Source organism: Ictidomys tridecemlineatus, chromosome 1 (assembly GCF_052094955.1).
Source record: "Ictidomys tridecemlineatus isolate mIctTri1 chromosome 1, mIctTri1.hap1, whole genome shotgun sequence".
In the NCBI taxonomy this organism is placed as follows: Eukaryota; Metazoa; Chordata; class Mammalia; order Rodentia; family Sciuridae; genus Ictidomys; species Ictidomys tridecemlineatus.
In genome coordinates, this window is record NC_135477.1 from 138,220,259 (window position 1) to 138,238,848 (window position 18,590).

At 38.1% G+C, this 18,590-nt stretch overlaps 2 protein-coding genes across 4 annotated transcripts in view; both read right to left on the reverse strand.

The window, feature by feature from the left end:
- Nucleotides 1–18,590, reverse strand: part of Sncaip (synuclein alpha interacting protein) — a 146,587-nt gene that overhangs the window by 79,665 nt on the left and 48,332 nt on the right. The window lies entirely within an intron of this gene.
- LOC120885353 (uncharacterized) lies at nucleotides 45–1,485 on the reverse strand. Its single transcript, XM_040272283.2, has one exon. The coding sequence runs from the start codon at nucleotides 1,483–1,485 to the stop codon at nucleotides 514–516; it is 972 nt and encodes a 323-aa protein (XP_040128217.1). The 3' UTR covers nucleotides 45–513.

Consider the following 18,590-nt stretch of genomic DNA (forward strand, 5'->3'; position numbering starts at 1 on the left):
TACTATTACTAAAAGTGCAAAAACCGAACACCACACACCTACCTAATGTACTTCCAATATGTGTGGAGGCATTTCAAGAAAAACACAGATGAAAACATAAGATTACTCAGGAGTATCTTTGGGAATTCATCTAGGAAACGTTATCCTCAGTTTCAACAGTATGGTTTTTTTTTTTTTTAATACAACACATTGCACAGAGTAAATACTTAATATAGTGTTTATTTTGAGTTCATTTCCAGACTGTGACTGTTGTTACTTTAGAATTGCTACATAAAAAGTCTTGGTATTATCCTAAATAAAAAATAGTGTGATGATTATTTTTCTTCGATAGGCAGTAACTTAGCCATCTTATGTCTTCCTCTAGCAGTTTCCCTCGTTAGTCTATTTTGGAGATGAGTCAATTCTCTAGCAGTCCTTTCAGAAACTGTTATTTAATAAGGGCTATGAAAACTTTAGCTGCACCCTCCAGACACAAGGCCTGTTTTCCGGGGATTAAAATTGAGTTCTTGGCTATTAAGCATATGGAGAAAGAGTAACATTCACAGACTGTGGTGCGGGTGTTTCCTCCTTGGCGTTACAGAAAGACACCAACTTCATTTTATAATTAACCAACATAAGCAGGAAAGGACTGAGAGCAGAGAAGCCTGAAGAGAGGGCTGTGAGAACAGCTGGAATAAAGACATAGGCTGCCAAGTCTTTCAAGAAATAGACTAAGACAAAGTGAGAAATCCAAAGTGGAGTGATCAGCAACATTAATAAAATACTGAACTTGGCCCCTCTAAGAATTTCAGTTTCTGAATCATCATCTCCAATCCAGATGTCACCATATGTCATCTTCTTTTTCTCTGAGAGGAGGAAAGACATCCAGAAACAGACAAATACTAAGATAGCTAAGGGAAGAATATCAATCAGAACTAAAAATATTTTCCCATAGTAAAACTCTACCTGCTTGTTTCCAAAGCCAATTAAGCAATCCATGTAAATCCTGTTAGTCGACAAGGAGTCTGTATCGTTTCCTGTGTTCAGGTATTCTGATTTCCTAGTATAAATTAAAACTGGGATGTACACTGCCACACCAGCCACCCAAAGTGCAGAGACCCGCTTCAGGGAATGTTTCTGTTGGTCCAGGTTTGCAGCCTCACTGGAGCAGTAGACAATGTGGTAGAGCTTCCGGTGGTAGAACAATGCAAAGTGTAACAGGAACCAGATGGCCAGTGAAGTTGTCAGGGCTGCAGTGAAGTGCAGAACTTTGCAGCCAGCTGAATCCAGCACGATACCAGAAGAATACACAATTTTCATGACATTGACCACCAAGTTTTTTATAAGGTGGACAAATACAAGACTGAAAATGAGAAGAAATGATGTCTTCAAACATCCAGAGATGCACTTCCTTGTAGAATAAAATAAACAAGTGTTTCCCACAAAGCTGACAAGGATGAGAATGGCACAAGCGATGATCTCAAGCACGTCTGCAGAGAGCTTCATGGTAAATGCCAAATCAGTATTTCAAATACCTTTTCTCTTCAGCTTGGCTCATTAGGCTTCCAGAACACTTTTGAGGGGCCGTTAAGAAAAAGACCTCTTGTTTTTTTTTTTTTTTTAAATCCACTATATTGAAAAAAATCATCAACTGGTAATACTTTAACAGTTCAAAAATGGTTCATAACAGAATTCTGCTTGCTCCAGCGATGAGCAGCTGAAAACAGAATGACTTCCCAAGATAATGCTGTTATATCATCTCCAGGGGCTTAACTATGATGAAAGGTTCTAGGTATCATTGCTTAATTAAAAGTTCTCAGAAATGTATTTATGGTACTCTAATGCAATTTCCTAGACATAGTATGATACAGTTTTCAAAACAATAGGGGGAGAATCAAATTAAGTTCATTACAGCAAAGGAAAGGTGGTCACTGGTTAAATCAACAGGAAATATCACAAAATATGAAAATATTCAAAATCACAAAATATCAAATTAAGACTGAAGGGAATAACATGACAGATTTATACAAGTGCAGTATTTTGTACTTTACTGTTTTTGCAAATCATGGATACCGTTACCTGTTCTGATGACCTCATGGGGTAGTTAGGAATACAAAAGATGATAGAAAATACTTGTGAAGAAAGTAGGGGAACAAAAAAGGAAAAAAGAGTGCCACAGAAGGCAGATGAAGATAGGGTAGGAAGAAAAGGAAGAAGACGTTTTTATAAATCTAGACATCATATCCATGACCAATCTCTAAACTGTTGGTTAACAAAGTATTTAATAATTGGGAAATGATTAGAGAAATGTGCTTGGAGAACAAGAGGCTGGGAAAAGACTTCTCTTCTAAGTATGACTGGAGAGGGTAGAAAGATGGCATTGAAATACACTGTTCAAAAACCCTGACATTAACTCACTTTCTGGATGAATCCTGTGGGCCAAGTATATCTGAAAGATCTTACTTACTCTGAGGACAAAATACTGTCATGCAGGGCTTAACAATAGGCATAGGTTCTGAAAAAATGCTTTGATAACTGATCTCATCATTGTATGAACATCACAGAGTGTGATTACACAAACTGATGGCTGTGACAATACTAGATGGCGCAATCTTATGGAATCACCATCATCTATGCAGTCTGTTAAATGAAAATCTTATGAGAATCCTGGCTGTACTTTCCCTCTATTGCATTTGCTTGTAAGTGTTGTTGTCAATCATCCTACTCTACACTGTCAAAACATGAACTTTCTCTTGACCCAGAAGTGCAGTGGAACTAGTTTACACTGTTGTGAGCAATTGTGCTCACCTCTTTACAACTCTGTATTCAGTGATTTCATGCTGACAACTTATAATTAGCAGTGTCAGGAACACGCACACTATGGAAATTGGCAAATACTACAATTCAAGACGTTTTTTGGAGGGAAGCTATTTTCTTAAGTACAACAATGGTCTTAAAAAAAGGTATGGATTAGAATGATATGAAATTAGTTGATACTTTATTTGTATAAAAAAACTCAGTATTTGGTATCTGCCACCCTTTCAGTAAGGAAATGAAAAACTCCTAGAGTGAAAGTGGCAACAGAGTTATCATAGATAGAAAATCTACACCCCACAACTCCACTGCTGGGGTAGGTGGGGGTTAGGGTCTGACAATTTCCTACTAACTCCTTTTCCCCTAATTGTATACAAATATGGCTAACTCACTCAGAGTTGCCACACACCAAATTTATCTTTCCTTAGAAATATCAATGCCAATTGTAGTCAAGTAGGAAATCCTGTTTCTGATGATGATGATGATGATGATGATGATGACGACAGTGATAATAAAAATAACACAAAATAATACTCATTTTGGCTATAATTTCTTTGACCCAGACACTGTGTTATGCTTTATAAATTTATATGATGTAATTTTTCATATAATTCTCATTTCACTGATAAGGAAATAAAAGACCAGAGAGTAAACTGCTCTAAGTTATGGGTGAATAAGACAGCAATCCCAGCTAGTTATGACTGATGTTCAAGCCACTGGCTCTTAGGCTCTCTTCACACATACTTTCAGACTATAGATTTTTCTACTAATTAGTCTCAGTTTCCCACTAATGATTTATAACTGGTACATCCAACAGATAAAGCCTATGAACATGCTTATTTTGAGAAGACTTTCCTTGAGTTTATAATATACGTCATGAACATTTTTGAATGGTAATTTGTTTTTCCCGTTATCTTCCAATAATAATAAATATTAATGTTTACAGTTTTGTACCTTATGAAGTCCTACAAGCATTCTGTATGCTTGATTCAAGTTGCTTTACTTGAAATGGAAAAATACTCTATCCATAAGAGAACACACAAAAATCAAGAGCTTTCTTATATACCAATGATGAACTGCTGGAAAGAAATCAATAAAATTCCTCCATTCCCAGTAGCCCCCCAAAATACTTAGGAATAAATATAATTAAAGATATAAAAGAACTCTATAATTAAAATTATAAAACGCTGAAGAAAAAAGTGAAGAAAACCTTAGAAGATGGAAAAACCTACCATGTTCATTAGGTAAAATCAATATCACCAAAATAGCCATAATATCAAAATCAATCTACAAATTCAATGCAATTCACATCAAAATACCAATGACATTCTTCACAGAACTAGAATAAACAGCCCTAAAATTTATATGAAAGAATAAAAGATCCAGAAGAGTCAAATCAATCCTGAGTAAGATGAGAGGCACCACAATACCTGATCTCAAATTATACTACAGAACTACAGTAACAAAAACAGCATGATGTTGGCATTAAAAAAACATATATGAAGACCAATGGAATAAACTAGAAGACTCAAACAAATGCACACAAATACAGTTATCAGACCTTTGACAAAGGTACAATAGCCTTTTAAACAAATGGTGCATTGAAAAAGGGATATTGGTATATAGAAGAATGAAACTAAATCCCTACCTCTTACCCTGCACAAAAATCAACTCACAGTGGATCAAGGACCTAGAAATTAGACCAGAAAATTTGCAACTGCTAGAAGAAAATATAGGGACAACATTCCAATACACTGGCACAGCCACCAACCTCCTTAAGAGTCCAAAAGATCAAAAAATAAAGCTGAGAATCTATAAATGGTAGGTAATTAAATTTAAAAGATTCTGCACATCAAAGGAAACAAGAGTATGTAGACAGAGCCTACAGAATGGAGAATATCATTGCCAAATACACTTCCAACAGGGGCTTAATAACAAGACTATAAAAAGAACTTAAAAACTTTACACCAAAAAACCTTAATAATCCACATAATAAATAGGCAAAAGATCTAAAGAGACATTTCCCCAAATAAAAAATACAAATGGCCAGTCAACATATGAAAAATTATTTAACATTTTAGCAATCATGAAGATGCAAATCAAACTACACTGAGATCTCCTCTCACCTCAGTTAGAAAGGCAATCACCAAGAATACAAATAATGATAATTGCGGATAAGGATGTAGGGGGAAAAGCTATACTTACACATTGTTGATGGGAGCAAATTAATACAACAACTTTAGAAAGCAGTATAGAGATTCCTCAAAAGACTAATGGTCTTTTGGTAACCATGTGACCCAGATATCCTACTTCTTGATATTTATCCAAAAATAATTAAAATCAGCATACTATAGTGATACATGCATAGGAACAGACAGGCACAAAGTAAATATTCCTAAATATAGAGCATCACAATTCACAATAGCCAAGTTATGGAACCAGCCTAGGTGACCATCAATAGACAAACGGATAAAGAAGAGTAGGATATGTGCACAATGTATTTCTACTCAGTCATAAAGAAGAGTGACATGATGTCATTTGCTCGTAAATGGATGGAACTGCAGAACATTAGGCTAAGTGAAATAATCCAGACTCAGAAAGTCAAGGGTCAAATGTTTTCTCTCGTATGAGGAAGTCAGACAGAAAAGTGTGCATCTCTTGAAAAGAGAAGGGAGATCAGTAGAGAACAAATAGGGGATCAGTGGAAAAAGGGAAGAATTAGAGTAGGATGTTAACCAAATTATGCACAGATATGAACATATCATAATTCGTTCCAGTTTTAAATATAATTATGTTTTAGTCAGCTTTTTCTCTGCTATGACTAAAAGGACTGACCAGAATAATTGTAGAGGAGGAAAAGTTTACTTGAGGCCTCACAGTTTCAGAGGTCTTGATCCATAGAGAGCTCGTTCCACTCCTCAGGTCTCCAGGCAAGGCAGAACAACACGGTGGAGAGTGTGGCAGAGGGAAGCAGCTCACAGGATGATGGGGCACAGAAAGAGAGAGACCTCCACTTGCCAGAAACAAATATATACCCCAAAGCCAATGAAATGCTTCCTCCAGCCACATCCCATCTGCCTCCACTTACCACTCAGTGAACCCCATCAGGGATTAAGTCACTGATAAAGTTAAGGCTATAACCTTAATCATTTCTCCTCCAAACCTTCTTGCATTGTCTCACACATGAGCTTTTGGGGAACACATCTAAATCATAAAAAACTATAATGGGCCAATTAAAAACTAAGTAAATAAATAAATAAAAAGAAAAAAGACCAATGAAGTAGAGGAAGGGTTATCAGTGGGAAGGAGGAATAAAGGGAAAGAGGAAATACTAGAGACTGAATTGAGGAAAACTGTATGATATGCATTTATGAATATGTGAAAATGAACCCCTACCGTTTGATATAAGTATGATGCACTCATTTTTTCAAAAGGACCCAGAAGCACAAATGACTACCTGGGGTAGATTTGTAAAGTTGTGAAGGACAAAACCCTAAATGACAAGCAACCTATGAGCCCACTGTATTAATCCATTTCTCATAGAAAAATAACTGACCCTGGATAATGTATAAAGAAAAGAAGTGTATTTATCTCACAGGTTTGGAAGCTAAAATTCCAAGATCAGGCTTCCCTATGTATTTGGCCCATGGTGACAACCCCTTGGTTTTGTTCCACTGTGGAGGATATTATGTTAGAAGTGTGTATGAAAAGCAGAGATCACATGGTGAAAAGGGAAGTCAGAGAGAGAGAGAGAGAGAAAGAGAGAGAAAGGAGGGGTTAGTCTGGCTTTTTCTGATAACCCACTCATGAGAACTAACCAGGATCCCATGAGAACTACATTAATTCCTTCCAAGGTCAGCAGATCCTAGGATCCCATCACCTTCCACTTGGCTCCACCTATTCAAGGTTCTACCACCTTCAAATATGCACTCTTACTAAAGATCAAGCTTCCAATCTATGAACTTTTGGGGGATGCCCTTGAACTATATTCAAACCATAGCCTTCCCTTCCTCAAGTGCTCGAGTGCAGTCTACAACGCAACATGTATCCATCCCCAGGAGTGCCAAAGTCTTGACTCATTCCCCTGTCACTCAAAAGTCCAAGTCCAATGTCTCATCTGAGAATCAAGGCAGGAGCTTGCAGGCAGGAGCCTATAAAATCAAAAACAAATTATACCTTTCTAAGCTGCAACAGACAGGCAGACACAAAATAAATATTGCCTAAAGAATAAATACATGCCTAAAGAAAAGGGAAGGGTGGGGGGGTCACAGGTCTCCAGCAAGAATAAAATCCATCAGGGTAGACACTTAATCTTGAAGTTCTAAGTCTGACATCTTGTGCAACCTTTAGGGGAATGGACCTCCATCCCTCAGGGTACCCTGTCCACTGGCTTTGCTGGTTTCAAGTGACACGGTTATCTCTCTGGCTGTATGCTGAGGCCTGCAGTTTTACTAGGCTGGCTCTGCATACTGCTGGTTGCTCTACTTTCCTGGGGTCCCTGCTGCGGATCCACTTCAGCAGCTCCACCAGGCATTTTCTCAGTGGAGAATCTTCACTGGCTCTGGCTCTGGAGCAGGTCTCTGCTGCCTGATTTCCCACACTTTCCTTTGAAATTCTAGTGGAAGCTGCTACCACCCCATAACTTTTGCGCTCTGTCCACCTGTAGAACTAGCACCACGAGAACACTATCAAAGTGTGCTGCCGACATGAACTGTGTTTGATTTCATTTGAACTACAGCTTCAGCCATGGAGACTCTTGTGGAAGACCTGGGCGGCAAGTCCATGGAGAGATCACCCGAGTTCCCTGAAATATTACTATTCTAGACCTCTGGGCCTGTGATGGGAGAAGTGGCCTGAAGGTTTCTGAGATACCCTGAAGGCCCAATTATCTTGCCAATTAGCATATAGTTCCTTTTTTTCCCAGGTTAATCTCTTTAGCATGCTGGGCTACTCTCTCATTGTGTTCTCTCAAAGGTGCTTTTTCTCTTCTCCCCTGGCCAAGCTATGAATTTTCCTCTTGCTCCCAAATCTCACTGGAAATATGACTAAAAGCAGCCAGAAAATGCTTTGCCATTTGGAAATTTTTTTTCCCACCAAATATCCTAGGACACCCCTCTTAAATTCATCCTTTCATAAAGCTCTAATGCATGGATACAACATAGTCAAGTTCTTTCAACAGTTTAAAAAGGATGACCTTTACTACAATTTCCTATAAAATCCTCATTTCCTTCTGAAAGTAGTTCCCTAGTCTTGTTTTCTGAGCCTTCATCAGAATCACCCCTAATGCCTCACATACAGCATTCCAGGATTTTTCCTAGGCAGCTCCTCCAAATTCTTCCAACTTCTGCTTGTTACTTAGGTCCAAAACGAGTTCCACATTTTTAGGTTCAGTTATAGTAATGATTCCAATTCTTGGTACCAATCTTCTGTGTTTGGTCCAGTTTTCCATTGCTATAACAAAATATCTCAAGTTGAATACTTTTTAAAGAAAAGAGGTTTATTTAGCTCAGTTTGGAGGGTTTAAGGTCATGGCACCAACATCAGCTCAGCTCTGGTAAGGACCTCATGGAAGACAGCATCACAAAGGCAGAAGTACACATGGAAGGGAGAGATTACATAGTGAGAAAGGAAGCCAGAAAGAAGGCCAATCTTTCTCTTTTACAACAATCTTCTCATGAGAACCAGAGCTGCACAAGATCTCTTGAGGGTAGCATCCTTAATGATCCACTCACCTCCCACTTAGTGTTCCATCACCTCCTAACATCATCACACTGGTGAATAATCTTCCAATATATAAACCCCTGAGGAACACACTCTAACCATATTCAGACCATAGCACCCACCTTTATTTGAGATTTAACTCTGGGATAATAAATTTAAAAATTAACTATATGGTACTATTTTTCAGATATGCCCATAGTCATAAATATGGCAAACAACAGATTTTCCTTGGCTTCAGGGAAAAAGTATCATGTTTTTCTTTCAAGGTGATCTCTAATATTAGAAAAATGAAACATTTTTAAATATAAGAGGAATACTATTAATTTTTGTGAATATTTGCTTACATGATGAATACTTTCCTTTATTAAGTATGTGACAATAGGATAAAGAGTGTTTACTGAGAACTTATTGTGTTCCATACTTATACATATGTATGTCATTGTCCCTACCTAGAATTATATGGTTCAGTTGTAAGAACATGTTAATGTATAATATATATGTCATATATATTACACGACATTCTGTATATACATGTATGATATGGGATATTATATTTGTATTTTAATATTTATAAATAACCAATAAAAGTGTATATAAGTCAGGGCTGGGGATGTGGCTCAAGCGGTAACGCGCTTGCCTGGCATGCATGGGGCTCTGGGTTCGATCCTCAGCACCACATAAAAATAAAATAAAGATGTTGTGTCCACCAAAAACTGAAAAATAAATATTAAAAACTTCTCTCTCTCTCTCTCTCAAAAAAAATGAATAAGTCCATGTAATAGGTCACCAGGTTGTGAATGCAAACATAAACTGTCTGGGGAAGAGAGGGATCCAGGTGGGTACTGTTTTAATCTCCAGTTCAAAAAAAAAAAAATAAACTAAAGCCTGGAGAAAGTTAAGCCATTTACCTAAGCAGCATGAAGAAGTGGCATTGAACTCCAGGCCATTTGCTTTCAACAGCTCTCTTTGAGAGAGACGAAGGAGGGAAAGGTTGTTGTTAAACAGAGGTGCTGACAAACCTGGGCGCAAGCCGGGGAATAACCGTGGCAGTGCCATTAGTGCCGTCCTCGCACCGGATGAGCTCCTTAAAGCCAAAGTCCCATTTCTCAGACTGATATCCATGGCCCAGAGCCAAGAGGGCCCAGGAGGCAATACTGCATCCTCCACCAAAGAAGGTAACTCTGATATGGACACTTCAAGAGGGAATGAAAAAAAAGAAATCTTTCTTTGAAAACCAAACATTGGCTCTGCCAATCCAACTTCACTGAGGTCACTTGAGAACGGAGGAGTTCAAAGGTTCTCTACAGCTTCCATTTACTTTGGCATAAGATTTAACAGAAAGAGAACTAAAGGGGAATTTATATGGCCCAGGCTGTTTTCCAAATCTCAAACTGCTAAAAGTTATTTAGAATTTGCTTTAACTCCAAGTCACATATAAAGTGGTTCAGATGTAAATGCTTTCCGTGTGGCATAAGGCAGTCTAGGTCTCCTTAAATGCACATATGCAGTTCCAATATTAAAAATTTCAAGTGGAAATCCCTAAGTACCTCCGACTCCTCTTGATTGGAGACTGCCATTACTTTGTGCAAAGTTGGGTCAGAAAGTGGTGAAATAAAACACGCTGCCTTCACTTGGGCATTATGTTCTCACAGTAGCACTAAGATAAACAAACTTCAGAGGCTGAGGGAAGGGCATTTACTCCTTTAAATTAAGTATGTAATATAAATAAACGTCTTCTAAAAAGAGATGCCTGAAACTTGATTCAAAGTCAGAATCTATATGGGGGCACCGATGTATTTTAATGAAGATCAGGATGGAGTGGAGGTGGGGGACTTACATCTTGACAGCAGAGCTGCTCTAACCAAGCAGGATTATTCACTGACTCCCAGAAAGATACTGCTGGAAACTGATTTGTTCACTGGCCAGGAGCAAAAATTAATATTTGCATTTTTATATAAAACCAAATGGAAGGAATTACCAAATCTTCTACCTTTTAATCAGTGGTTGCCTGAAGTTCTTTTCAATTCTGAGCCAGTGAGGTTGTGACCAGCTAGGGTAGAACTACAAACCCCTAGCCCCAAATTAGAAGTGAATGGAGAAGAAATTTCAGGCTGGCTGAGGCCAGAGCAATTAAATGGTAATTGCCTTTTAGATATACTAATGTCGCTAATTATATTACTGTGCTAAGTGCTGGGAACTGTGGATAAGAGCTCCAGGCCACTCTGGTGGGAGAAGAGAGAGAAGATTTATTAAGCCTGGCACTGAGCTGGAGCCTTCACATACGTTATCTCCTGAAATCCTTACAATAACCCTACGAGGTATTATTAGATTCAATAAGGCTGAGAAACTCGATCAGTTCCAGTTGGTTCGGGACTGAGTCAGGAGTCCCATCAGATCTGTGTGGCTCCAAAATGCAGTGGGTTGGCAAGCCCTTGAGTGGAAATAGAAAGAAATTTGTGACTTCTGGATATACTGGATTCAATAACTGGAAGCAACTGGTAGCAAAGAAAGATGAGAGAATTTGAGAACTAGGCCATGATGAAAAGTCGGCAAGCAGGAGGCCCCCAGGAGTATCTTCCATCATTTTGTGTGGAAAGGAAGAGTCCCAAATGGGAAAACTTTGTGAGCAGAATCTGGGATGCCCTCAGATCTGAATGCAGGAGGGTGAGAGGGAAGAAACTAACACCATAAGCAGATTGAGCCTATGGTGTTCAAGGAAGCTACTCACCACGCTGGACACATCAGGGGCCAAGGAAGAGGTCCCCAGAATGATTAAGGCTAAAAGGCCTGCTGAACCTGAAAGTAAAGTGGAGGAGGCGGTGGGTGCCTATACATCTGGCACTTTCCAGGCCAATCTATCAGAATGACAAAATCTGCTAAAGATGGCCCTAGGAATCAGAACCCAGGAGACCTAGGTTAAATCATATATGGACTGTGGAAGATTTGGCCAGCCCCGACTACTTATGTCAGGTTTCTAGGAAGAAGTTTCTCAGAGAAAATGAAATGTAAATAGACGTGTGTAGGTTTGTATGTACATGCTTGCGTGTGTGTGTGCGTGTGTGTGTGTGTGTGTGGTGTGTGTGTGTGTGTCTATGTGTATACTTACTCAGACACACAGCTATGAGATGACCATGGGACTCAAACTCTGAACTCAGATGGAAAATGGCAGAATGATAATGGCTGCTAATTTTCACAAGTTTTTAGCTCCTAATATAATAACTGTTATAGTAATAGAGGTACTTTCTGCTCAAAATGAAAACATGGTATACAGGATCTTTGCCAAAGAATGAAATTCTAAATACCCTGTTTTTGCAGCACAAGCTCAGTCCTTTGATAAGCAACTGTGGAAAATCTCCCCATGCTTCTTCAGGTCTGACTCTGGCCCTAAGCCCCTTGGTCTCTTATCTCTCTACTCCACCCTTTAAAGGCCAACCTTATCTGCTTTGTTTTGTTTCGTTTTGATGCATCTGAATTTCTTTTTTTTTCTTTTCAAATCATATGGCTTTTATTCATTCATTCATTCGTTCATTGGTTTCTCATTTACTAGCTATTATTTCCAACAATGTTGAATGGAATTATTGAAAAAAAAAACAATTTTCTGCTTTTATTGAGATAATAATATGATTTTTTTCTTCTTTTATACTGTCAATCCAGTGAATTAGAATGGTTGATTTTTTAAAAAAGTTTTTAGTTGAGGCAACTTTGCCTTTCTGAGACTGCTTGGTTATGATGTACTATTAAAAAATGCATAAAAAACATTTGAGACAATTTAACTTCATTTACAATTACAAATTCTGAGAATTTCTTCTATCTGAACAAAAGAAATCTTTGAAATCTGTGTAGTTCCCATCAGAATGGTGAAAGACTGAGTTCTTTCTCCCTAAGTCACATAGCAAGGGTATGCATCTGAATTTCTACCAACTCTACAAAAAGAAAAAAAAAAAAACCCACCCAAATTCAGATTCCATTCTATCTTTTTTCCATTTTCATCCAAACTTTCAAGAGAGGTATCTATCTATATCTATCAATGCATTGCCACTTTCTGATCTTCCTTTTACTTGTTAACCCAGCATAATTTAGTTTCTCCTTCTTTTTCCTCTGAAATTATCCAGAACTTTGTCATCTCCTACCAGTAAATCCAAATCCCACATTGATATTACTTTTCTTTTTTTTTTCTTTTATGCTCCTTTTTTTTTTCTCTTGCTCTGTATGGCAAAAAATCTAGGTCCACTTCTCTTCTCACTCATACACTGACCTCTAAATACACAGATTCTAACTGCTCCTGGACATCACTACCTGATGTCCCATAGGATCCTCCTCAAACTTAACCTTGCCTGGCAACACCATCATCTTTTATTCAAGTAATATGAGATACCTGGGTATTATACTTGGGCTTTCTCTCTCCCTTAATTGCACATTTAGTCATCCCACCAATTAGATTTTATCCTTTCCATTCTTTCTACCATTTTCATACTATTGGTTCTTATTGTTTTTTGCTTGAATACATCCGAGAACAAAAGACAAAGAAATTCGATTTTTACTTCCTCAAAAGCATTCTCCAACTCTACACAATTATTAAAGTGACCTAAAATACAAATATGACCTTGCCACTTCCCCAGTAAAAACCCACCATTCTATAGGACAGCTCCTCTCTAGGTCCTAGGAAGTCTCAAACAGGTTGGGAGTCTGCCTTCTCTGCAGCTCCAACCAGTCTCTGACTCACATGGGTAACTTCAGCAACAATGAGATTCTGGGCATATTCCAAGCTGTTTTCTTGTCCTGGTGTTTTGACTTAAGTTGATCCCTCTGAATATATCCTCCTCTTCTCAAGGCCTCACCAAGCCTTCCAACCCCAGGTCTTTGGCTTCTCACTTGCCAATGGTGCGGACATTTGCCTATAAACTCACAAAGTCATCCTCCTAGGAAACTGCATTTCCTAAGCTCATTTGCCAACTGAATGGCTTCCAAGATGTCTGGCTAATGGGAGGCTCAGGAAGATGACCGAAGGCCCTGGAGGGCAAGGATATTCCATCCCATCTTTTATCAAACTTTTTCATCCAAACTTCCATGAGAGGTATCTATCTATATCTATCATTGCATTGCCATTGTCTCTCTTACTCCCTCTGTCTCTCTGCCTGGCTCCTGTCTGTATCTTACACACATACACACACACACACACACACACACACACACACATTCTATCTCTCTCTCTCTCTCTCTCTCCCTCTCTCTCTCTCTCTCTCTCTCTCTCTCTCTCTCTCTCTCTCTCTCTCTCTTTCTCTGCCTAGGCAGTGTCTTCACATATCATCATTCTATCTTTGCTGGAAAGTCCTAACCTGTGGGTGAGAACAGACCTCTTCCCTTTGTCCTTTAAGCCCCTAGGCATGGCAGTGTCTTCGTTGCTATCAGTATTCTCAGGATTGCCTTATATTGCTTAGTCTGGTTTCTTGGCTCTTTTAGCTTTGTAGTAACAAATACTCTATTTTAAATTTCCCTCTGTTTGAACTATTTAGAGTGGTTTCTGTTTATTTGGACTCTACCATGAATAATTCACTTGTTGATTCTTTGAACTTATTCTAAAGACTCAGCTTAGGTGTTTACTTAGGAAGTAACATCCAAGGAAGCTTTTAAGTTCACATTTGATTTCAAGTTTAGATTATATTACCTGTCAATTCCTCTGTGCAGGAACTGATATTCCTGAACAATCACATTCAATGCACTTTCCATAACAATATCATTCTCTGTCCATGCATCCACATTCCACATGAGGAGATCCTTTGTCTTGTTCACCCATCAACCACAGCAATCAGCATAGAATTTTAAAAGTACTGATGAAGGAAAACATGAAACTAAACAGGGATCTTTCTATAAAAAGCCAACTTTGGTCTAGCCACAGACGATGTCCTAAACTTTCTATACCAATACTACAAAAAAAGTTACCACAAACAAATCAGAGCTTTATATTTTAAAATAAATATGACACGCTGCCTTTTGGAGAAAAGTATGTATCATAAAATTGGCCATAATTCAAAAAAATTAGGGGTTCAAGATTCCAAAGAGTCCAGAAAGAGAACTGGGAAGAGTAAGAAGACTATGATATTTCATAACAGTAAATGAACCAAATGAGACTGATCAAGGACCAGGGTAGTCAGGATGCCAAGTGGAAGAAAACACACCAATTAAAACAGTAGGTTCTTTTGATACTCATTTTATGTTCAAACTCTAGTCCTCCTCAAAGGCTTTATATGTGTCTATTTTATGATTATTCTGGGTTTTTTTTGTTTCCTTGCATTGGGAAAGCCACTAGACATCACTATTTACAAAATCAGATTGTCTAGCACATTTGTATCAGCTGACCAATGAGGAAAATGAGATCTAGAGGGGGCTGGTGGCTTGCTTAAGGCCACACAGCTTGCTAATGGAACTGTTAAATAAAAGACACAGATCTCCTGAGATGTTCTGACCACTACTCTTTTAAAATTTATTAAAACAAAGTAAAATAAAGTTAACAAAACAAATATTTATTTTTTGACATTAGAGCAAGTTTGGTCTCAACTTGGTTGTTGCTCATGCCTTCCTAACAAAGCACTTAGTTCAAGTGACTTCATTAGCTTGACATCCATAAACACTGAACATCTCATTTTCATTATAACCAGGCAAAAGACATAGTAGTATAAGCATCATCTGCCTAGAAGGCAATTTTTTTTTTCTTCTTTTGTACTGGGGATTTAACCCAAGGTACTTAACCACTGAACTACATTCCCAGACCTTTTTTATTTTATATTTTGAGACAGGGTCTTGCTAAATTGCCTAGGGCCTCACTAAATTACTCAGGTTGGCTTCAAGCTTGGGATCCTCCTGACTCAGCCTCCAGAGTCACTGGGATTACAGGTGTACACCACTGCATCCGGCTCCCAAAAGTCAATTTTTTGAATGTTCATCTGAAGTCCTGCTATTGAATGTAAAATATCTGAACAACAAAGAGTTGAATATAAATGCTGTGCTTTCATGTGTATAACATGTGGTTTGTTTCTTTAAGAAAGTCTTCAGTTTCAAAATATTTAAAAACCAATCAAGAGATGTTTTTAAACTCTTCATCAGCACTGTTCTAGGTGCTATGCAAAATACAGATTTTCTTCTTTATCTCTGATATCTAAGTTGTATTAGATCTTCATATTATAAATGTATGTTTATTCCTAGTTTAATACCCATCTTCCCTTTTTGGGGGGTGTAACTCTCCCAGGTAAGGTATGGCCAAGGTGGCCAATTTCAAGCCCAGAGCCTTTGTGAATGCTGGCAAGCATATGCAGGACTTTCAGGCCAAGTTCCTTCTAGGAAGTGCTACCAACTGGTAGAATGGCAAGAAAGCATGCACGTGTGACTGGCTGAATGGCTGGCATTGAGTGAAATCAAGTCAGTGAGAAAAACAATGGAGCCCATGGTACCTGGAACTTAAACATAGCTACTTTCCCTCTTGATGCTATCTTTTGTCTGGGGCTCAAACCCTTATCAGTTTTTCAGGCAAGGTCAGGCAGGTTCAGGGTGGTATGGCTGCAGATACCTTCTGGAACTTTTCAAAATCTCCATCCCCCAAAGTGAAGCAAGCTGGAGCTCATGATGCTGCTGCATTATTCAATCTACTTGCATGTGTTTGTTATCACTGTATCATTATGAAGGGGACATTGCCAAGGCCATCAAGTGTGGTTCATGCTTAGTTCAGCTTCATCGGACCCTCTGCTTCATTCCATCAAACTCCAACTAAGGTCTTGGCTCACTCCATTCTTGTTATCTAGTGAACCATGGACATTCTCCAGCTCCCCATCCCCTGGTTAATCTGATTCGGAACTTGGTAACTAGTACACATTCCTATGAGTTCTCAGACTTCAAACATTCCATTTCTACTGATAAGCCTTAAATTTCCCATTCAATATACCACAATTCTCTTCAAATCAATACTGCTGTTCCTCTGAATAGCTCTGAGCTTAACAGAGATAAAACATGGTCTTCAATATTATTGTTTGCACTTCCTCTATTCTCAGATTCTACTTTTGGGAGGGGGGGTAATTGAGGATTGAACCCAGGTGTACTTTATCACTGAGTTAAAATCCCCAGTTCTTTTTTTTAATTTTAAGACAAGATCTTGCTAAGTTGCTGAGGGTCTTGCTAAGTTGATGAGGGTCTTGCTAAGTTGATGAGGCTGGTTTGAATTTGCAATCCTCCTGCCTCAGCCTCCCCCCTTGCTAGGATAACTGGTATGCACCACAACATCCAGCAGTGCTCAGATTCTTAAATCTCCAGTGTATCCCTGTAGTGAGCTCTACTGAAAATCTTTGTAGTTTTAGTTCTTTGTACCTCAATAAGCAACAGCATCCGTATTATTCTGTGCCAGATTTCTACTCCATTAGCCATTCATCCACAGGCATTTAAATGATGGAGATTCGGTATCCTCACTGTAAAATAGGTTCTTGAGGGTATTGTGAAGATACTTTGATCTTGAACTATGAGGATTAAATGAGATAATACAGGAAAAGTCCTCAGTAGACGTTGTTATTGTTTTTACTCTTCTCCACTTGATCCTAATATGTCCCTTGAGAAGATAAGCAAAATTACTCAATGCATCCAGGTCAGCAGTGATTAGGAAATCAGGACTCTGCAGCTGGAATTTAGAATAATCACACATATTATCCTTTCTTCTTATTGTCCCCAACTGAATCCATTCCCTAGGAGCAGAAAACTTTCAGGATCATTATTTCATAAACATTACTAGCCAGGTTCTTTTGCTTGTTTTAATTTCTTTAATCACATTTATTTAGTCAATTTTATAAATGATTAAAACTTGGTTGTGCTGATACAGGGCATGAAAAATCTCCTCCCCACCTTTTATTTTTTTATACCTAAGGTGTTGCTAGGAAATGATGATGTGATAGCAAAGAATCAAATAATGCTGACGAAAAAGCTATCCTGGAAAGCCCAGGGGACAGGATGAACAAACATGCTGAAAAGGATCATGCTGGGGACCTTTGGGACATGATGTAGCTCATCATCAGGGGATGACAATAATTCTACACAGGGAGCCCTGGTTATCCAACTTCCCACAGTTTCCAGGGTGCATAGGGATATAAAAGTCATCATAACATGAAAATATTCATGAATTGGCTGTTTTAATAAACATTCCCCAATCCTGGCTTCTCTCTGTATCTATTAAATCAACATCTTTGGAATCTCACTGATGTGGGAGATTTAAAACCCTTCTTTAATGTAACACAAATAAAACACAAGTAGGTTGGAAGTGAAATTGCAAAGCTTGCAAAAGATGCAGGATTAACTAAGTCAGAGAGAGTGATATTGAATATCTGAAATACACACCAGGCCACTAGCACACTTGGAACAGTTAATTTCAGAAACATATTAATAAAGATGGTGACATGGTGGATGCTTCACAAAAGAATGATCTGACTACTAAAGAATACAGAGAGGACTTTGGATAAGTTGATAAAGCCCAAGAACATTTTTTTTTTCAAAACAGATTCTCTCTTACTATGTACTATAAAGTCAAACACAGAATGAAGGCTGTCATGTAGTATGAGTATATAGTTGTGTTGAAATAAATGTTGGCCAATTCATCCCAAAGAGCTAACCTAAGTTTTATTAAATATAGACATTCATAGACTTATTTTCATAATTTCATTTTGATTTTTCAAGACAAATTCCAACTAGGTGATTTCTTTCCTTTGATTTTTTTTTTTTTTTTTTTGCTATTTACTATAAAAACATGGTTCCAAGTTTTTACTGGCTTCTTCTTTTTCTTCATTCCTCTCTTGAATATTCATAGATAATGAGGCTTTCTGGTACATATAATCATACATTTTCTCATGGAGCATACTTAGAGACATTACAAATTAAACTTACGTGCTAACTGAATGTAGTCCAAAAAAACCAGTTCTCTCCTCTTTTCCAAGTTCAGCTGTTGAATTTCGTGAACTAAAGAGACATGACTGCAGTTTGAGCAACTACCACATGCCAAGCAGTTTACATGCTTAACTATTAAAACTTACAACAACTCTGCAAAGTTGGTA

Coding starts and splice junctions, on each gene's coding strand:
- LOC120885353 (XM_040272283.2), bottom strand. CDS start 1,485: ATGAAGCTCTCTGCAGACGTGCTTGAGATCATCGCTTGTGCCATTCTC.